Raw genomic sequence first — 22,285 nt, 5'->3', positions numbered from 1 at the left:
AGTTATGACTAGTTGTTGTTGATGTTTTGACTAGTGCCACCTCCAGAATTTTCTCATGTTTTTAGAAAAGCACCTTTGATTTTACTTCTTCAACGATTTACAGCCTCTTGTATCAAAACAATTTTTGTTGATGTTTCTCTTTGTGCAAAATTTAACCAGACAGACACTACGTCCTGTACATAATTATGTATGGTCCAACTTGTCCATCTAGAAGATCACACTGCACTGGGTACCAGTGCACTTTTTTGGGGTCATGATATTGATTTTTACAGAGAGAGTCCTGCTGTGCAGACTGTAGGATACAGGTGAGGACGTGAAGTGGCTCACGCGGCGTTCCGATAAAGGGAACAAGGTCCAAAGAACAGCTCCTATCCTGTCTATTGTCTCAACAACAAAGCAAACATCCTGACATCGTGTGTTTCTCTCCCTTCCCTCACAGGCATTTCTATTGGATAGAAAAACCTGGAGTGACTCAAGACCGAGGAATGGCACCAGAAAGGTAGAACTTGGGAAAAAGACCTGTTCCTTTTTTAAAGGGAGACCCCATGTATTGTTTGAAGGCACTTTGAACTGTGACCTACCGGTATAAAACTACCAGGGTTGAGCACAAAGGTTGCTAAGCTTTAAGACCGAGGAATGGCACAGAAAAGCTCGGACTTGTGAAAGAAACTGATCCTTTTTGAAAAGAGGTACCCTCTGGTGTTTGAAGGCACTTCAACCTGTGACCTACCAGCATAAACTACACCAGTAGGGGTGAGCCCAAGGGTTGAGAAGGGAGAGGGGTGATCCTCAGGAACAATGGACTTCATGTTCGCTGGGGGAGAATGGGACGAGGGAGAGCGATTCTCCTTCGAGGACAGCGACCGTTTCGAGGAGGACTCGCTGTGTTCGTGGATTAGCGAGCCAGAGAGCCTGTGTAACAACTGGAGGGGATGGAAGAGGCAGAATGGCAACCAGGGATCTCTATCAGCACAGGGTAGGTGTTTCAAAAATATACCCATCCTAGTGTGCATTTAACATATTTCTTTCCTTTTCATTGCAATGGTCCATAGTACATGTATAGTTTGATTAGCCTGGATGCCAGTCTTGTCAGCTTTTCATAGCAACCAGTGCAGGCAAAGAAAAGCTAACAAGGGTGGTATCCAGGCTATGGTTTAACACACAAAGTACATATAACGTGACATATACAAATAAGATGCATACTGGTAGATATGGTCTGGAAGATTTACCTGTGTTTTTAGAAATCGTCACCGCAATATCAGGCCTCACAAGATGGACAGGTGTCACTTCAAAGTTTCCATGGTTGCATGCTCTTGTCATCATTTTGTCGTCTTCCCTTTTCTTCAACTGGTCAGCATTTAAGGCCCTCTACATGTACTTTCCTTTGTTTACCTGTTAGACAAGATCTTCAGCCGGATCAATTATGTATACCTGTGCATTTCTTTTGTCGGACATTAAGATGTAAGATGTATTTTTCTTAAGGCTTAATGTTCCTTTACTTGTACCTATTTTGTGATTTACCCCTACACACCTATAATAATATTTGTAATATACATTATATTTTTTCTTTGTACGGATGTCCTCATTTGCTCGCCGCATTTTACTTTATTAGTAAGTTAGTATTACTGCTATTCTAAGCAGTTACATCCCACTTTGAATTTACAGCTCTTTTCATTTCTCAGTCGTACCCAGTCTCCCATACTCATGCAGAAGAACTACAGACTCAATTTCCTTTTTTGACTAGGAGAAAAAGACTCAGATTATCCACGAAAAAATAGCAGACAAGAAGCAAGAAAAGGTTGCATTTCTACTGTTATGATGATAGTACTTACTTAGCAAGTAGATGTTTAGCCATGGGATAAGCTATGTCAACCTGGTGTATTATGATAACCTTGTCTGCATGGTACAAGATTTGTCCATACTTAAATGTCTTCAGAACTAGTACATTGTGCCACTGGACAGAGATTGCTGAGGAGGTAGTTTGACACAGGAAATGGCCTTGGTAGGAAAACGTAACGATTCAGCCTCACCCAACATCTGCTTGGAGATTAGGCTACTTGGTCCAACTTAAATATTTCTTTGGTTCTCAGAGATAAGAAGTAAAGATGTCGAGATGAAAACAGGGCCCAGGGAAGAAAGCTTGAATCTGATAATGATTTCACTCCCTGGAGCTATGTTGCAGCCTAAATCCCCTCAGATTCTCTTTTCATGTTGATTTTCCAGGTCAACGTTGTGGTTTTAAATCTTAGACCCAACGAATTGAATTGGTATGGCCTAAATCTTGTATCAAAGTGTAGGATGTGACTCATATAAGTATGACTGGTGGGCATTGTCTGCCAAACCGGCAAAATACAGGAAACTCAGAAACGTGCTAAAACAATGGTTTCCTGTAACTACGCCATTGTTTTTCCTGATCATGCAGACGACAGTGTCAGCTCGTGACTCTTCCAGTCATCGAACATGTAATGCGTTAGATTTAAAACCCTGTCAAGAATGTGTCTGCTAAGGTGCTTAGCGGTTTGAGTTTCCAGTGGAATCTGCTTTGTTTCATACTTGCAGTCACGTTGGTGTGTCTGAGTGATCAATATTATTCATGAACAGGTGCGGAAGGACAAGACTAAGCCTGCATTCCTAAACACACGTCCTACATTCAAGCTCATAGTGATGTTGGTTAAAATCATAGTATTACAACCATACATCAGTAGGGCCTGAAATTTTATATTTGGGAGGAGGTGCACCTAACGGATAAATCTAAAAATTTAGGTGTACAGAAAAAATGTTTGGTGCACAACATGGAATAAAGTAGAATGTCACCAAAACCTAATTACAAAAAAACTACTTCTCTTTAGAACTTGAATCTGAAATTCTACAGCTGACTTAAAAATTTCAAATAAGTAACTAAAAGTAAAACAACAAAGGTTTTATCACTCTAGCTGGTACAGAATCAAAGTATAATAAGATAGTACTTGAACTATTCTATTGTAACTTAAACATAAAACACATGAAATATGAGAGGGGACCATTTGATTAGATAGCATTGAACAATGCTTCTTCTGTACAGGTCACAGGTGTTACAAAGGAAACAAAGGCTCTTGTTTTCCCTTGAACAGTAAATTACCTAACTTGTAATTTGGATCTCATTGTCACCAAATGTGGTAAGGCTGTTCATTTGATGGCTTTTAACAAAGATTTTTTTCAGATATGTATGGCTCAGGTTTTTGACAAGTGGTTGAGTGTAACATGATAGGCCATGACTGTGCTTGTGAAGCAGGTGTGTTAGGCTGAAGGGCATTTGTATCAGCTCATAAATAAAGATACAGTGCTATCTTATTTATCATGGCAGAACCTTAGCATGTAGGAGTTTGTCTCCCTCATATTAGTATTTGTAGAATAACACTGATCTGAACTCATGAATTTGTATGGGGGTGTTTCCAGGATACATCTTTCAGTGCATGAGATGGCAAATTCTACAGCTGAATGGTTTTTGATTGACCTATGATGGCTATGATATGTAGTGGGCCATAAAAATGATTCAGATCAGGAATGTTTTCAATTGAATCTGACATTCGGGTGAGATAGGAAGAAGATAGGGGGTGATTGCTAAGCGTAAATTTATCTGAGTTTGCAGCTCTTAAATTTTGAGGCACAGTTTCTTGTGTATCATATCTTTGCATGAGTTTTCAGTTGAAACAATAGAAGATACGAAGACAGTGGAAGACAGAAGTTACGGACTTGATTTTGGATTACAATGCTGATTTGACGATTTGGTTTTGTATAATTAATAAATTGCTTTTGTTAAGTCATTTATATATGTTGTATTTTTTCATGATTTCATTATCAATTTCTGTTATATACCTTTTTCCTGTTCTCTCATGCATATGTATAGCCCTTCTCCCTATCTGCAAATTGGGGTTGGGGTTTTGTTCGCGTGAAGAATTTTCGCGTTCGCGTGGAAAATTTTCACGTGGAAAATTTGAAATGGAGAATTTATCTATAGGTTCAAAATATCAAAGTAATTTTATCATCAAAATTTTTCTCCCTTGGGAATAGACTTGAGTCCCTTGGGAATAGCATACACCAAACCCTGCCCACACCCATGCAGGGAAAAAGTTTGCCTGTAATTTTGATCATTTGCTCGTTAAAATACGCTAATTAGTTGATCAGAAGGGAATTGAAGGTTTACAAGTCTAAGGTTTCACACCCAAAAAATTTCAAAGGATTTTTGAAATTTAGAAAATACAAAAAAGCAAGTTGATTCCCAAGGGACTCAAGTCTATTCCCAAGGGAGAAAAATTTTGATGATAAAAATACTTTGATATTTTGAACCTATAAATAAATTCTCCATTTCAAATTTTCCACGCGAAAAGTTTCCACGCGTACGCGAACATTCTTCACGCGAAAAAAACCCGTTCCCTGCAAAATGTGGGGATACGAAACAAAACAAAACAAAGCAATTTAATGGAAGGATTTGTAAGTGTAGCTACTCTCTAGAAACTGGTTTTAGGCAGTCAGATGAATCAAACCTAGCAGGTCACCATGCATAGGTTAAAGAATGGGCCTTGTTGTAGTGTTCAGATATCTGTTTCTGTATAGCCAATATAACCACCCTTCAGCCTAACACCAGCTGTTGGAAAATCGGGTAGGAAAACATAAAAACTTAGCCTCATCTCCCAACATCTGCTTGGAGATTAGTGCTCCAAGGCATTATGATTTGGTATAGGTCATTGACCCTTGGTAAGTGGAAGGTCAACGACCTTTTACTTTCACTTGATCCTCTTGAGGGGTCTATGTTTTATCTCTAACCTTCTGTCTGGAAATGGGATGTCTGTGACATGTACATACATGTAGGTTGTTACCTTGCACAAAATCATAGTTACCTTGTACAAAATCATAGTTACCTTGTACAAAATCATAGTTACCTTGTACAAAATCATAGTTACCTTGTACAAAATCATAGTTACCTTGCACAAAATCATAGTTACCTTGTACAAAATCATAGTTACCTTGTACAAAATCATAGTTACCTTGTACAAAATCATAGTTACCTTGTACAAAATCATAGTTACCTTGCACAAAATCATAGTTACCTTGGACGAAATCATAGTTACCTTGGACGAAATCATAGTTACCTTGTACAAAATCATAGTTACCTTACAAGGTAACTATGATTTCTATACATACAAAATTTTCTGTACAAGATTTTCTGTACATACATGTATCAAAAAAAGCAATATAACCTTTTGTTGTACTTTATTTGAATTTTGGTGTATTGCTTGGTTGAAATTTGAAATCTAGATAGAATTACAGATTGAAGTTCTAAGAGAGGCAGTAGCATCAAACTTATGTTTTGTTCACATTCAACTTTATTCTATGTGATGCACCCAATTTTTATTCTGTGCATCTAATTTTTTTGGTTGGGTCAGTGCACCTATTTCCGAAAAAGAATTTTGTTACTTGTAGTGGTTTAGTTGTACTTCACATGTACATGTATTAGCCTCAGTGAACAGTTTCCTAGACAAAACCAGTTTCTTGGACAGGGATACAAAATCATAGTTACCTTGGAGGAAATCATAGTTACCTTGTACAAAATCATAGTTTCTTTGTACAAAATCATAGTTACCTTGTAAAAAAATTCATAGTTTCCTTGTACAAAATCATAGTTACCTTGGATAGAAAGAGTTTCCTAGACAAAACCAGTTTCTTGGACAGGGATACAAACCATGTAATCCAAACTGCATTATACCACCAGGTAACTGGTATTACCATGTAAAAATAAATGATCTTTTTGATCGATTTGTATATCTAAGTTCTAACCTTCTTGTGTCTTTTTTTAAATCTAATCTGAACTATGATTCTGCCCAAAGTAACTATGAATCTGCCCAGCAGCCCAGGGTAACTTTGAATTTGTCCAAGTAACTAATATGACAGGGATCTCCCTTGAAATATAGAGCAGGATGGGGGGAGGGTGCCAGGCACAGGATACCTGTTGCGAGGGGGGAGGTCTAGAGGGGGGCGCACACCTCTCAAAAGGAGAGCGGCTGTTGCATTTTGCCTATTTCAGACATAATGGAAGTCATTTCCTGCAACTTAAGCTTTACATCTGAAATTTCTAGTTTTGAGCAAAATTTCAGGCTTTGCTGGGTAAAAGTTGGAAAAAAATACCCTAACTTTGAAAATCAACAGGATGGAGCTGGGATTAGAACAGGATGGAGGAGCGCCACTGTTCCATTCTTTATGCAGATCCCTGATATGATTTGCTCCTCAATATAGTTTCAGGAAGTACTAGTCTGTAATCTGGTCTGAAGGTTGTGTATGTTAAAGTCTGAAGGATGTACATTGTGTATTTGTGTAAGCCTGTGGAGAAACATTGTTCCAGGGACAAGGACGTAGTCACAAGGCTGCTGTTACAGTAGACTTACGTTGTTGTTTTTTATCAACCTACATGTAAGCATTTTTCTGCTTCTTTTCGGTTATATGTGTTTGTATATAGCGTCTGCCCAGGGCTCGAAATACTGGGTGCATGTGCACCGGTACCTGTGTGCACCCATAATTTTTCACTGTGGGTGCACTGGTGCACCCAGATATTTTCGTACTCTATAGCTAGGGTAAAGGTTCTCTTGTATTAGACTAGCATACAGAATATTCTTGAAATGTAAGTACACAATGTATCAAAAAAAGCAATATATTAACCTTTTGTTGTACTTTATTTGAATTTTGATGTATTGCTTGGTTGAAATTTGAAATCTAGATAGAATTACAGATTGAAGTTCTAAGAGAGGCAGTAGCATCAAACTTATGTTTTGTTGACATTCAACTTTATTATGTGATGCACCCAATTTTTATTCTGTGCATCTAATTTTTTTGGTTGGGTCAGTGTACCTATTTCTGAAAAAGAATTTTGTTACTTGTAGTGGTTTAGTTGTACTTCACATGTACATGTATTAGCCTCAGTGAACAGTTTTCTCCTTGAGAGTACCTGTCTTCTTGGAAACCACAACGATAGATAATTAAATGATGGATATAGTTCTTTTAGATATATAATTATTGTGCTGTCAAACCTGTACAACTACAACTGACCACCTGTACATAAGGACCACCTGGCCAATGTCACCAATTTTTGATGGTCCCTACATAATTTAGTGTCTATAGTGACAACCTGTCCACATAGACCAGATTTTATCAATCCCCTAAGTGGTATTCTATGCCAGTTTTGACTGTATGTTATTTCTGTGCTATATAATATTATAGCACAGAAAAATGTAGTATGTATAATGTAATGTATACTACTATAATGAATCATGATATAGTTGGAGCAATAACATCATGCATTGGGACTTTTCAGAATTGAATAATGGTGGTTATCATAGTAATAGGACTATATTTATCTGATAATTGTATTTTGCTAGGAGGAATTGATTTTTTAGCAGTCGTTCGTGGTTTCCCTGTTACAGCTGGGAGATAGATAAGTCAGGAGGGTGTGGAAGGAGTTTTGTGGAAGCGGCATTTCCCGATAAAATTTCTGCTGAATTTTCAAGTTGATTTCAGCAGGTAAATTGAAAGTAGAGACATTAGAAAGGAGCATACTTGTTTTTTTATACAAAATTTATTTTTGATATGTATGTTCTCATTGTTCTGCAATATTATGTTTTGAGACTACATGATCAGGTACACCTTACATTGGGACCTGCATGCCACTTTTCCATAAGGATAATTATATTTAGCAAGCTATTTTGATTTACAATTATTGTAGGGAAAGCTTTTTTATCCGTATAATTTGTAGCGAGATGGCCATATTAAATCCATAATAGACTTTCCGAATTTTGGTAATGCATCCTGCTGAATTTACATTGTCAGGGTAAAGCATTTTCTGGAATTGGAATTGGAGTCGTATCAAGTATCTCTATATGTAAAACATTGTTGATAATTTTGCATTTAGTCATTTTAGTCATATTGACTCTCGAACCATTTATGAAAGATGGAGCCTTTGCGATGCGTTCTTTCCTCCCAATTGAATCATGAATATGTAAAACATTATCACTGACCCTGACTGGGAAAAGCCCATTTTGCTGTGAAATTAAATGTGCTGCATTCTATCGAATTCATGTGATGATACTAGAACCTGCCACTACACGTATATTACAACTCACACCCCAAGGACAGAGCTGGGAATATTTTCAGACAGATTGATATTTCAAAAGCAGATTCTACCAAGAATGTTTAGGGATGGGTCTTTATTATACAGCACCTTTATATTAGACCCCCTTCATTCCAGGCTTTGCAAATTAGGATTTACAGAGCTGGCATGGGATTGATACTGATTCATGAATGAAGTGTGACGATTTGGCAGAAAAGGCTTGAACCCCCTCGGATTCAGACCGTACATATACCAGGCTTTGCAAATCCAGATCAATCCCGTGTCTAGGTGAATCCAGAGTCACAAAGCCTGGTATGAAGAGGGTCTAAGAGAAGAATTTGGAAAGAGATCTATTTATTTATTCATTATAAAGCTTAAGTTAAGGGATCTTTAATCAACTGTCTAAGCTCTCACTAGTCCTGCAGTACAGTGCAGAAGATGCATTTCTGGCAAGTTGCAAGTTTGCATTAGTCGCTTTTTGAATTATTTATGATTATAGATGATAGTTTTTAGTAGCAATTAATCCATAGTACATGTATGTTTCATACAACTCAGACATGAGTATTGTAGATAAACCTGTCCTCAGTATTCTAAGGTCAGTGTTCTCACCAGGATTTTTTCACAGCGTAGGGGCATCTTTGCGCGGCAAAGCCGCATGGCGAGCGCTACAGGTGTGAAGATGAGGGCTGCAGGCAGGAATATTGTAAGGGGGTCCGGGGCATTCTCCCCCTGGAAATTTTGAGCTTTAAGACTCTCAAAGACACTATTTCTTGCATTTTGAGGGCTAAAGTTTGTGAAATAAAGCCAAATTTTTTTACGTTTGCATCAAAACAACAGAAAATCCCCCCTACACTGGTTGAAACACAGCGTAGGGGCCCAAATCACAGCATAGGGGATCCAAATCACAGCGTAGGGGCCCCCTACGCTCAAATGCCCTGGCGAGATCCCTGCAGGTGTGTATACCACAACATTGAAAAGTTTCCTTAACATTGTGAACTATTTTTTAAACGTAAAACTATATCTTTTTGTATGCAGTGTCCTCCTACTACGCTGACTGATAGAGAGAGAAAGGCCACAATCTTGTTCAGTAGCAATACTGAATGAACATTACTGAGTCACTTTCCCCTTTTGCAATTTTTGGGGGAGGGGGGCTCAAGTGCACGTTCTGTGCTATCATATTTCCTGACAGTAAGATGAAGTGTACATGGGGTCAGACTGGCATACATACTAAATATACAACATGCCAGTGTGTCAGGGAGGTACCCTTGCTGTAGACTGGTTCCTATGGTGGACATAATATTTGGTAGGGTCAGGTAGATACCTGTGTGCTAGACTAGAGTATGCTGTCATAGCAGATGATTCACAGTCTTTGATTAGCTAGTGATGTAAAACGTTTGCCTCAATTACTTTGAATCATACTCAAGATGGGTATGTTTAGCTTACAATACATGTAGTTATGCACAGATGACATAAAGGATTTTACATATCTTCATTTGTATCTTTACAATGTTATTGTTTGTCCATTTGATTTAGATATCTGAGTCATATGTTTTATCAATGTTCAATTACAATGACAGATAGATCTAGAAACTCTGACCATCTTTTGCAAAATCCATCGAGTTACATTGTACTTGTCAATGAGTAACCTTTGTATGGTGTATCTCAATGCCTGGATGTCTAACCTTAAGCTCCATTGACATTAATAGATAAAAACTGTTCATCTTTAACTGTAACAATAAAAATGCAAATAAGTGAATTATTAGTTAAACGTCTCTGTTTAGCAGATTCAGAAGTCCTTGTATTTTTCTGTTGTTATTTGTGACTAAAAGTCCATTTTTTCCTTGTGTTGACAGAAGGCCCAGTGGTCCCTCTGGTGGAGTTGTCTGCCAGGCAGGTGGCACAGCACATTCCATTTGAGGTGGTGGAGCGGGTTTACCCGCCGGTCCCGGAGCAACTCCAGCTCCGCATCGCCTTCTGGAGCTTCCCTGAGAACGAGGAGGACATCAGGTGAGGGACAGAGGGAATGAGAGAGAAAAGGTGGAGGGAATGAGAGAGGGAAAGGGGGGGAATGAAAGAATGGGAGGGAATGAGAGAGGACGGGGAGTGAGAGAGAGAAAGAGGGAGGGAGGGAGGGAATGAGAGGAAGGAGGGATGGAATGAGAGGAGGGGTGGGAGGGAATGAGAGATAAAAGGAGGGAGGGATGGAATGATAGGAGGGAGGAAGGGAAGGAGAGAAGGGGAAGGAGAAAATGAGAGAAAGGGGGATGGAAGGAATGAGAGGAAGAAGGGGATGGAAGGAATGAGAGGAAGAAGGGGAGGGAGGGAATGAGAGGTTGAAGGAAGGAGTTGTGTGAGTGATAAGTGAGCGATTGAGTGAGTGACTGAGTGAGTCAATCAGTCCAGCATCTTACTTATAGGGTCTTTAAGTTTAAAGGGACTTATTTCCTTTCAAATTTTGAATCAAAGCTGCTTGCTCAAGAACAACAGTTACTGCTAATCAATGTTTGCCTGTTACAGATCTTGCAATGATGGCCATTAACATGATTGTGCTTATCCTGTTCTGCTAGACTGTACTCCTGTCTGGCTAATGGCAGTGCCGATGAGTTCCAGAAGGGGGAGCACCTGCTAAAGGCCAGGGCAGTGAAGGAGGCACTACAGATAGGTGAGAACATCATGATGTATTCAATCATAGGCATGAACAGGACTGGTATTCTGAACAATGTTGTCAAGAAAAATGCTCCAAATCATTGTACGTTAAAACTAACTGTGATTTACCAGCCTGATGAAACTATTCATGGATGAATTCTGTTTGTTTCAGGTTTCCATCTAAGTGCGACGGTGGTTCCCCCACAGGGCCTGCCCCAGCCTAAGGGTTCGTTTAACGTAGCGGTGGTGTTCGACCGACGGCGGATCACGGCCTGTAGCTGCACGTGTAACAGCACCGCCAAGTGGTGCGCGCACGTCGTCTCGCTGTGCCTCTTCAGGATCCATAATGTGCGTACACGCCACACTCTTTTAACCTTCTCCCTGCTGCCTAACTCTGTAACCAATAGAGAATGGGGTGCCAAACGGCTACTTCAATGTGCTTAAGGATAACACATTCTAACAGGCTTCAGACTTTTCCTATTGAAATTGTTGTGTTTTATGCAACAAGCTTTAGGTTATTTAAGTTCAATCTTTTAACACGTTCCATTAGACATAACCGTTTTACTAAGTTTCAGACACAATTTGCAAGGTATTTAGATTCTGGAACAGAAAAAGGATATTGAAAGTAGTTAGATGTTAAGCAGTCAGAGGTAGAAGTTTTATGGCAGTTTATAGACAATGAGATTTGTTGTTGCAGGCGAGCGCAGTGTGTCTGCGGGCGCCGGTGTCGGAGTCGTTGTCCCGTCTCCACCGAGACCAGCTGCAGAAGTTTGCTCAGTACCTCATCAGCGAGCTTCCTCAGCAGGTATAAACCCTACCCACCCCTCTTGGGCAGAACCCTACCCACCCCTCTTGGGCAGAACCCTGCCCACCCCTCTTGGGTAGTGGCATCAACCAGGCTTATAGCAAATGCATCTGATGCAGGGAAACTTTTTTTAGATATGGGGGAGGGTACACGTAGTAGATGAGATTTTGAAAGAGGTTTTTGAAATTAGAATAACCTGAGTGTGTGCAATACACTATTTCCAGATTTTCTTTAATTGAATTTCATTTAATTGTTGATTGCTTGGTTGCCATGGTGTTTGTTGATTGTGTGGTTGCCATGGTATTTGTTAATTGTGTGGTTGCCATGGTGTTTGTTGATTGTGTGGTTGCCATGGTGCTTGTTGATTGCTTGGTTGCCATGGTTTTGTTGCTTGTGTGGTTGCCATGTTGATTGTATGGTTGCCATTGTGTTTATTGATTGTGTGGTTGCCATGGTTCCCAGATCCTCCCGACTGCTCAGCGTCTGTTGGACGAGCTCCTGTCGTCCCAGGAGACAGCCATCAACACCGTCTGCGGCGCGCCCGACCCGACCGCCGGGCCGTCCGCCAACGACCTGCCCACCTGGTTCCTGGACGAACAGACGCTGCACGAGAACATCAAGAAGATGCTGATCCGCTTCTGTGGACCGGCTCCCATTGTCTTCAGGTGAGGATTTTATTCTTTACCACTGATCAAAAAGTTATGAAAAGTAGTCATGAAAAGTTTTTTCAAGTTATGGAATTCATCTTGTGGCATAGAGCTGAATTGTACCCATAGAAAGATACACGTATTCTTTGTATGGGTAGGACTAGGAGCTATTCCAGCCACTAGACTTGACATAGGAAGGTTTTGCCTGAAATATATATAATGTTGCATATAGGTAAGGTACATATGTATCATGGTTAGGTTTGGTGAAAAAAATGTTTGAATATTGCTTTGTTTTGTTGATTTCAGTCCCTATGATTGTATTACATGCATGTCTGACCATTGTGTGTTTATTCCAGTGATGTGAACTGTACCATTGCTGGAAAAATAATTTGGATATCACTAGTTCTTACTAATTTTATTTATTTTGTTTGTCTCTTTGTTTATTTCTTCCAGTGATGTGAACTCGCTGTACCTGTCCACCACGGCGCCACCTGCTGCAGCCGAGTGGTCGAACCTGCTGCGCCCGTTACGCGGCCGTGAGCCTGAGGGCATGTGGAACCTCCTGTCCATCGTCAGGGAGATGTTCCGTCGCCGTGACAGTAACGCCATCCCCCTGCTGGAGATCCTGACGGAGGAGTGTATAGGCTGTGATCAGGTAGGCACACTCAAGGATCTCCCCAGAAATGGAGAGTATGGTAGTAAAACCACCCTAGTTGTTACGCTGTGAGGGGGACATGGACCACGTGGTGCTGGGATTACAGTCATATTGGGGGTAGGGGGTCATCCATTATTCCCTTTTTAGGGACACTTTTTTACTTTAATCAAAATCACATTTATGTAAAGGTTGTCCTCCAAGAATACATTGGAAAGCAAGCACCTGAACATGATATGTATCACTTTTATTAGAATGTTAGGTAAACTGAAACTGAACCTTAAAACTTCTTTTTAGTCTCATTGACTTTGAACCTATAAAGTTGAAGATCCCGCAATCAGGCAGGTGATCAGAAGATATTGGATATTTTTATGTGGTATTCTCATGGTATTAAGTCTGTTTCTGTATCTGTATTACTGATGCAAGAACTTTGTGAACACACTGGTATAAGAAGTACTCTACATACAAATAACCTTCTAAACCGTGTCCACTATCCCGTAGATCGTGATCTGGTGGTTCAACACGCGGACGACAGAGGCGCACGGCTCCACCCACAGTAACCGCGCCACCAGCAACAACAGCAGCGCCAACATCTCCCAGCACGGGGCCGCAGGACTGTGTGACGAGTTAGTGGTGCTCTGGAGACTCGCTGTGTTAAATCCTGCACTAAAGGCCTTCGACAGGTAAGGGTTGGACTTAGAGTATGGGTTAGGGTTAAGGTTGAATTTGGAGTGACCCATGAAATAAGTGCTTTTTGAAATAGGATAGCTGGTAGGTATATTTCAGCAAGGACAGTGTAGCCTCCATTTTTAAGAAGACCTTTTGTAAAAGATAAATGTTATGACTTTGTCCTCTTTTAGATGGGAGATGGAGCACCAGTTGAAGCAGTGGCACGTATTTGTGATAGACAAGGCACGGAAAAGCCGTGGCGGGAACAACGCCATCACGCCGTTCGACATCGAAGTCTTCCCGGGCTTCAAGCCCGCCATCGAGGCCTGCCAGGTGGGTTGGGAGGATTTCCCGCTGGAAAACGTTCCGCACTTGGACGTCACGTTGCGCGACCGCGAGAAGCGTTCCATAGGAATTCCAAACGAGGACATGGGCGTGTTCCTGTCCATGAGCGCTCAGCTGGCGGAGTGTGCGTTCAGACAGGGAGTGGCGATGTCTGCCCAGGTTGGTACTCAGACCGTTAGCGTACAAAACGACTCCCACCGAGCGCAGGAGCAGAGAAGGCAGGAGAGAAGAGTCAGCGCTGACGAGGCCGTGGACGAGGGTGTGCCCACGCTGGACACCTCGTTTTCTGAACTCCAAGACGGAGACGATTCTCTCGACCTTGAGGAAAGTGACCTCCCTCCTCAAGACGAATCATCTGCTTCCAAATCAGGGACTACGGAGGTTGAGGAGGTTGTCGCCGCCTCAGTCAGTGCGACTGTAAAATCTCAGGAATCAATTTCAGGAGCTGACTTAGCTGGGACTGAAGCCAGCGCGGTGTTGGCACCCTCGCATTCAGAAGCTGTGGATAGTAGTAGTGATTTAGATCATGTTCCATCCTCAGGTGTAAACAGGACTCCACATTCGCCCCCTGCTGATTCCAGCTGCATTTCAGACGAGACTGACAGCAGCTCAGATTTGCAGCCTGCAGATTCAGCAAGGACTAGCAAATCAAAGCTGCAGGCGAAACTGACAAAGTCGCCCGACAAGTCCCCCCAAAGAACAGTCCGCAGAAAACCAAAACAGAAACCGCTGAAGTCAGATTCAGACCTGTCAAATAACGCAAGCAGCTCTCCCTCAGACGAGGTGGATTCTGATTGGATGAATGACTCCAGTAGCCATGGTAACCATGTGATTGGCAGTGCTAGAGAGCAGGGGATTGGTCCAGATGAGTACCAGATGTATTACTATGACACCAGTGCTCTCACTCCAAGGAAGCCCAAACCTCCCAAGGAACAGGGAGACAACTACTTCGCCGGTCTCAAGGTGATAGATGACCCGCTAGAGGTGAGAATATGTCTTAAAGAACCCATCCTTGCTTTATCTCAAAGATTCTCACTTGACAAGATCGATACAGCATACTGTAGTACCCCTGAAAAACCAGCCTATATCTGACACTCTTTCATGACATTTTAAGAAGCTAGAAAAATTAGGATTTAGTAAATGTCCTAAAACGCAAAACATTACTACACATCCTAAAGCATTTCATTGCAAAAGAAGCTGCTTTTTTGCTTGTTCCCATCAGATCTTGCGTTTGATTTGCCTTTAAAGTTAACACTGAAAGATTCTCCAAGCAAGCTGTTAGCTAGGATTTCTAGACGGGGTGGGGGGGTGGGGGGGGGGGGCAATGGAAACCAGAGCCTCCCAATGGATTAACAATTACCTGAAAGTATTGCATGTCAATCAATTTACATGCTGTTTACAACTGTCTTTTGAAATGGTCCATTTTGCAGTGAGTGTGTGCGGTAACGCATGTGTATGTAATTACCAGGGATACAGGGTGTCCTCTGGGTTTCCCCTGCAAAAGAAGGGCGTCCAATTTCCTTGTTTTCTTTGTGTGGGGCGTCCAAAAGACACCTTGACGCCCTGCTAGCTAATAGCCTGTCTCCAAGTCAATTTTCCCATTATATTGTGTTAAAACTTTCCTTTCCTGTGTGTAGATCCTGTACTGCCAGGCAGAGGCTCTTCATGCTCACGGCTACACCAGGGAAGCCTGTCAGCTGGCTAAGGAGCTGGCCATGCAGATGTTGGCAAGTCCTCCGATTCCATCGGGGCATCACACGTGCAGGTAAGGGAAAAAACTGACAAATGTACAGAAAACATCCACTGTCTTGAATAAAAAAATCTGGTGGCCTGGCCTGCAAGGTAGCTGTAGAAGTCTTGAATCTTTTATTAATAAATACATGTATACTCATGCTACAACTTTTAGTTTGAGTCATTGAGCTCAATTCAGAATCCACCACACACCACACTTCTTTTAAGAAGTACATGACTTTGTAGGGATACACTCTGCTTTACTATGGCTCAATTCCCATTGTTGTTTATAGTCAACAATTTCAGAAACAGAATTTGTGTTTTTCCATTTGGTAGTTTACTGTTTATCTGAATGTTTATTTCTCAAGATTAGCCTATACTGCCCCTCCTGGATGACTTATACTATACCTTTGCTAGCATCACGCTAGCCAAGGCTGCCTTCTTGTATAAGAGCAATAACAGAGGAACTACGAAAGGATGACAAACATTTACCCTCAACAAACTTCCTTAACCTTCTCCCTGCTGACTAACTCTGTAACTAATAGAGAATGGGATATCAATTGGCTACTTCAGTGTGCTAAAGGTTAATTGTATTTTTGTTCCAGAAGCCGACACTGCCCTTCTGGGATGACCTGTATTTTTGCGAGCATGCTGGTCAATGCTGCCTTCTTGTAAAAGAGCAATAACAGAGGAACTACAAAAGGATTACATACAACTTTCTTGATTGCATTTTTGTTCCAGAAGCCGACACTGCCCCTCCGGGATGACCTGTACCTTTGCGAGCACCACGCTGGCCAAGGCTGCGTTTCTGTGCAGTGTTCTGCTGGAGCAGGCTGACTGCCACACCCTGGCCTTCCAGGTCGGCCTGTTCGGACTGGAGATGCCTCGCCTGCCTGCATGCAGCAAGACTCTGGAGGTGAGGGGAGGATATCATCAATCTTGTATTTTTGTGTTTTTTGCTAGAAATAGTCATGCTTTTAAGCACCAGAGTTATCAGCCAAGGATTGATGTGTTCAAAAATTTGTATTTTCCGAGAACCAAAGTCGAATGGAACTTGTTGTCATCAAGTGCTGTAGGAGCATCTTCAATAAGTAGCTTTAAAGAATGGTTGCAGTCAGATATGCAAAAACTAGGTGTAACAGACCGTTCGGTGTAATATAACCAGCTGCTGCCGCGCCGCATGCCTGCGAAGCTGGTGTGTTACGCCCTTATAGAGGTTGTACCGGCTACGTGGATACAGATACAGATGCGGTTCCTCTCCATTATGATATCGTGACACTGCGATTACGTGTTTTGTACTACAGTATTGTTTTGACTGCAAACTTAAAACAATGCAAAAACTTTTTCACTCCTTCCACGAAATCAAATCCATGCTAAAATATATGTTTTTACATTAGTTTTTTGCCCCCCAAGGTGGAGATAATGTTCAGTTGTCTTAAATGTTGGTTTGTGAAAAAAATTAGCCAAAAATGTGCAAATCTAAAACCTTTAGATTGTAGGTCAACAACCCTAACCACTAGACCATCTTCATGACACTTCTATATGTTTAACTTGCAGGTCAAACTGGCCAATCAGGAGTCAGAGCTGGTCGGGCTACTGAAGAAGATCCCCCTGGGTCCCGTGGAGATGGACATGGTGCGCGAGCGAGCGGAGAATCTGCGGAGCGGCAAGTCGCACCACCGTGGCGAGGCCGTGCTGCCGCTCATGCTGGCCAGCTTCATCTTTGACGCCCTCTGTCTGCCCAGTAAAGATGGAGTTTCTGTCTTTCACTAACAGTAACTGTGTTGTAGTTTAGGATCCATTCACATTTGTTGTATGATTATCCTACAATGGCAAAATGAGAGTATCTTTCAATAGTCAAGAATGTGTGGTACAGAAACTCGCTGTCTTATTACATGTCTGGTTTGGTTTATTAAGGGGGCTAATCTTCCAGGGCTCATGAAACAATACAACCACATAATACATACACCAGATATACACATAAGTACATATTTACATATAAGTACAGACTTAAGAATTGAGGTCAGATCAGAGAACTAATGTCAAGTCAAAGGCTTAAAAATAAAAGATAGATCTAAGATTATTGTGCCCATTTTTTGACCAGTTTGCCAGATTCATTGTCACTGTGTGCAGTTGTAAAGTTGTTTTGAAGTTTGTTAGCGTTGTCCAAATGTGCAGTCTCTTCCCACCTCTAACATGTTCTGTGTGTTTCTTGGCTGTGTTTCAGACAACTGCAATGGTAGTTCGCGGCCAAACATCCAGGTAAAGGATCGACAGCCGACCGACGAGCTCCTGGGATTCGAGGCTGCCGTCACTGCCCTTGGTAGAAGTTTGTTTAGCTTCTTCATTTTCCAAACAAAGGGTAGATTTCTACGTAGGAGTTTCAAGTGTGGGCTGCAAATGCTCTATTCAAGTCAGATCTTGTGGGCAGAAATACAGCAAAACAGATAATCATTACAGAGAGGAAGCTACATGTAGCCATACCACAGTCAATCTAAGGAACCACCAAAAAGTGATCACAAAGCCCAGATGGTCCTTATGCAGAGATGGTTTTAAAATATTTTCTTTAACTCCCACAAGACGATTGGTCTACATCATTCAAAAAGTTTCTTGGTCTTTTTATTGATTAATCCTACTCCCCGTTGGTATGTTATTTTAATTCCTAACCTCTTCCGCTTTGTTGTTTTTGGTCCCTTCCCATAGTGATGATGTTGCGCATTATTTTCCAGGGCTGAAAGCCAATGTGAGTGAGGCAGAGCATGCACTTCTGTGCGAAGGCACTAGGAGGCAGCGCGGAGAGTTGGCACTAGCTATGCTCTTACACTACAAGGATGACCAGACCAAGCTTAGAAAGGTGACACTACTTTTTTGCTCATTTTTGTTTATAAATGATTCACCAAGACTGTATGAAACGACTTCCATGAGGTATTCTATAACTATAGAATACACTAATAAGTAGATACAGTCATGGTGGTAACATGTTATACATGTATATGAATACAACACTTAGTCTTGTGAGAAGTTAGAAACAATATCCTCTACTCTAAAGTTAGTAGGTATTAACTGAAATTTTGATGTCCTCAGATCTTGAACAAACTGCTGGACAAGAACAGTAACCAGCAGTGTAAGACAGCCTCCTGCTACCCACCTGGGGCAGCCAATCAGAGTCCAGCTCACAGATCAGGTAGCCAATCAGGCTCCAGATCTCCCAGCCAATCAGGCTCCAGGCCACCCAGCCAACCAGGACCAGGCTCTCGACCTTCCAGCCAACCAGGATCAAGACCATCCAGCCAATCAGCTGCCCTGGTTAGATTATGTCATTTGAAAGCTCATTTTCTCATTATGATATTCTTCCCAAATTTGCATTGTCTTCTTTTTGCTATTATTTAAATGGTCTAACTGGCCTTAATTTTGTTCTCACAGGAGTCTGATATACCAAAGAAGAAGGATGTGTCCTCCGCATCCCCCAAACCAATGCCTGCGGGAACAGAGTCCCAGCAGGCAGCTGTTGGAGAGCAAAGGACGACTAGCCCTAAACAGCCTGGCGCTGGAGCAGTTCAGACCAATGGGGTACAGGGGGTGACAGCTGAGCCATTGGAGGGGACACCTGCAGCTGCTGTTGGTCCTACTGCGACACCACCTAGTGGGGCATTTAGAACTGCAGGTCAGTGCAAACTTGGACTATGCATTATTTAGGCTTGTGTGTTTCATACTTTCTGGTCCAGGATGTCTTCTCAGTATCTAGCCAGACTTGTATGATGATTCTTGTAGATTGGATGATTCTTACCAACATTTTAACCACTGCCAAGACTAAAAGGTAGAGCTTTTTCCCTTCTACAGCTCTACCAGGCCGCGAGACAAGCACGCCCGAGACAGCAGAGCTAAGTGACACCTCCCCCACCCTGGGGCGTCACCCACTGGGGGGGTGGGGAAAGCACGCCAGTCCGGGGAGCGACAGTGGCTCCACCAGCGGCAAGTCCAGCGACTCTGTAGCCTCCAGCAGTTCAGGAGACCGAGGGGTGGGGGCCAGGCCCAAGATGCCGCCCATAGAGATGTATGTACTGCCGAGCATGTATGTGTGTTTCCTTTACATTTTTCTTTCTCTTCTTCTTAAAAAGTTAAGCTTGAAGATAGAGGAGTTTACACTTCCACGGACCAAAACTGCTTGTGTCATATGGGGCGACCAATCATTTCCACCAACATACGAACACGCACTAAGAAAGGAATTTGTGTTAACTTGTACACATTACAATGATCCAAACAGGTTGAAATGTTGCACTCGCAGAAATAATTTGTCAACCTCCTATGACACAGGCAATTTTTTAAGTCTGAGGAAGTGTGAACTCCTCTATTAACCTGTTGTTTCTGTAGTTAGTCTCTCCATTAAGATATTGTATTTTGTTGAGGTTAGAAAATAACAAGTGATGAAATATGTAAAATTTAGTGACACAGCAGAAGTACAGGGACTTCCATAAAGTCTATTTATAGTAGAGACGCAAATTAAAGTAAATGCATTTATTTTAACATAGTAGTTACAAGATACATGGATATATCGTTATATTGGGCTTGACTACCCTTTACAGTTTCTAAGATCTAAAACATTCTCTATTGTATCTACATGTATAGTACCTACTTGCTTGCTGTAAGGAATGTCTCCTAGGAGAATATGATTGAACTTTAATATTGCCATTGTTATAGATACCGGTAAAAGCATGGTACCAGTCAAATGTCCTTTTCACCTTAAAATGTTCTAGAACCGAGGAAGTGTATTAGTGTGGCTTAATCTCAATTTTCCTTCCTTCCATTTTTACAGCGCTATCAGAAGGGGTAAGAAAGGCCGCCACGAGACGGCGGTGCCGACCATCCCTAACCATCCCAGCGAGGCCTCGGCACACTACATGTTTGAGCTGGCCAAGACTGTGCTGACGAAGGCTGGAGGAAACAGCAGCACATCGCTGTTCACACAGCCGTCTGCCTCTTCTGGACAGCAGGTACAGAGTTTGACAAGTCGATAGGCCTAATGGCCCCAGGCCAGTGGAATTGCTGATTGGGCCAGAGCATGTTGTTATGTTATTAGGCCATGCATAGTTATTGTCTTTTAGATTGCACTTACTCTTCATTTACTCATGTTTGAAATCATTTCTTGATTAAGACATGTAGGGAAATCTCTCGAATGTTTTGATTTAGTGAAATTAGTTGGTTTGGATCAGTGGAAGTGACTTTGTACTGACCCTTTAAGGACAGTGAATTTTTTTAATCGTGTTGAACCCTGTTGTAAGCGAACTCAGTTTAAGTTTAACTAATACCTGAAATTTGAAGCAACACTTTGAATTCCGGAGTTTTTACAAGAGATAGCTATTCCAAAACAGAATAGGGAAGCAGGCCTTTTCAAACAGTACTACACGTTATGCAACTCATATACTAGTAACAAGTTAAAATGTAGGTCTTCTGACACCGTGCTATAAATGATTTTCCACATTTGATGCAGTGTTCTATGATACATACAATCATGTAACTTTTACAGATGAAAAGCTGCTAGAATATGGATCATTTATGAAACCCATGTTTTTTTTAAATCCAAAAAGAAAAGAAGACAAATATAACTCGCCTAGTGACATGTTATTTCATGCTGACTTTCTTTTGTCCTCCTGTTCCAGGGCCCACACCGTGCCCTCCACATGTGTGCGTTTGAGATCGGCCTGTATGCTCTGGGCCTTCACAACTGTGTCTCCCCAAACTGGCTGTCCAGAACATACTCCTCACATGTCTCCTGGATCACAGGTATGTGCTGGTGTTTTCTGTCTATATTAGTGTGTGTGGCATACAGTGGTCTTGTTGATAGTAAATTTAATAAAAGAACTATACAACCAAGAACCAACCACAATATTTGATGAGAAGTTCTTTTTAAGTATGAAAAGTTCTATATCTATGTGTTATTGCAGACTGAGATAAGGTCCCTGATACTACACTAAGAACAAGAATGACAGAAGATAATTGCTTTAGAAACATATTTCACTCAAAGGTTTGACTGAATGTCCATTCAAAAGCAAACTCTGGGAATATCTAGGCGACCATAACAGTCTATGCACTGAACATGATCATGTATCTCTCACTGTAGATACAATTATACGTATATATGTAATAATCTTAATAACTAAGAATATTGTTATGGATTGTTATTCTGTCCTTGTTAAAACTTCAATTCTATATGTATTGTCTTTGTCAGCAGGGCTAGCCCTTTGGGATAGCCACAGGCTTGTTGGGCAGTAAATAAATAGATGATAAACATTTGTCAACAGTCTCTCTAATGTGTTGCCTGTACCCTGTAGGACAAGCCATGGAGATCGGCAGTGCCGCCATCAGTCTGCTGGTGGAGCAGTGGGAGGGACATCTCACTCCGCCCGAGGTCGCCTCTCTCGCCGACCGCGCCTCACGTGCCCGCGACCACAACATGGTCCAGGTGGGTGGGGTAGTTATCAGTATCATCCTGCAGCCCATACTGAGTTCAAGCCACTGTCACACAATAGGACCTTCCCGCAGCTTTGCACCTGACCACTCCCCTTACTAAGCTTGCCGCTGGGATGGGAATCAATCCTATCCAAGCTCCAGTTTGCTCCTCTGATCTCATTCAAGCCGAGTATGATTTTCCAGACGTC

General features: G+C 41.7%; 1 protein-coding gene across 2 annotated transcripts in view; it reads left to right on the top strand.

Annotated features, from left to right (window-relative positions):
* The window catches only part of LOC136448799 (zinc finger SWIM domain-containing protein 8-like), a 28,547-nt gene that overhangs the window by 493 nt on the left and 5,769 nt on the right, over nucleotides 1-22,285 (top strand). The window contains exons 2-21 of one of the 2 annotated variants that reach the window (XM_066448446.1): nucleotides 440-976; nucleotides 9,988-10,141; nucleotides 10,702-10,796; nucleotides 10,953-11,128; nucleotides 11,478-11,585; nucleotides 12,048-12,250; nucleotides 12,686-12,887; nucleotides 13,386-13,567; nucleotides 13,745-14,882; nucleotides 15,536-15,663; nucleotides 16,371-16,545; nucleotides 17,187-17,373; nucleotides 17,857-17,952; nucleotides 18,359-18,483; nucleotides 18,714-18,935; nucleotides 19,053-19,293; nucleotides 19,470-19,683; nucleotides 20,443-20,620; nucleotides 21,287-21,410; nucleotides 21,959-22,089. In XM_066448446.1, the coding sequence (XP_066304543.1) occupies nucleotides 799-976; nucleotides 9,988-10,141; nucleotides 10,702-10,796; nucleotides 10,953-11,128; nucleotides 11,478-11,585; nucleotides 12,048-12,250; nucleotides 12,686-12,887; nucleotides 13,386-13,567; nucleotides 13,745-14,882; nucleotides 15,536-15,663; nucleotides 16,371-16,545; nucleotides 17,187-17,373; nucleotides 17,857-17,952; nucleotides 18,359-18,483; nucleotides 18,714-18,935; nucleotides 19,053-19,293; nucleotides 19,470-19,683; nucleotides 20,443-20,620; nucleotides 21,287-21,410; nucleotides 21,959-22,089 (4,257 nt within the window). In that variant the 5' untranslated portion in view covers nucleotides 440-798. Of the gene's footprint in view, nucleotides 1-439; nucleotides 977-9,987; nucleotides 10,142-10,701; nucleotides 10,797-10,952; nucleotides 11,129-11,477; nucleotides 11,586-12,047; nucleotides 12,251-12,685; nucleotides 12,888-13,385; nucleotides 13,568-13,744; nucleotides 14,883-15,535; nucleotides 15,664-16,370; nucleotides 16,546-17,186; nucleotides 17,374-17,856; nucleotides 17,953-18,358; nucleotides 18,484-18,713; nucleotides 18,936-19,052; nucleotides 19,294-19,469; nucleotides 19,702-20,442; nucleotides 20,621-21,286; nucleotides 21,411-21,958; nucleotides 22,090-22,285 lie in introns of both variants that reach the window. The other variant, XM_066448445.1, reaches the window with a different exon arrangement.

Source organism: Branchiostoma lanceolatum, chromosome 14, assembly GCF_035083965.1.
Source record: "Branchiostoma lanceolatum isolate klBraLanc5 chromosome 14, klBraLanc5.hap2, whole genome shotgun sequence".
Taxonomy (NCBI): Eukaryota; Metazoa; Chordata; class Leptocardii; order Amphioxiformes; family Branchiostomatidae; genus Branchiostoma; species Branchiostoma lanceolatum.
This window is presented reverse-complemented; position numbering and strand designations above follow the sequence as displayed.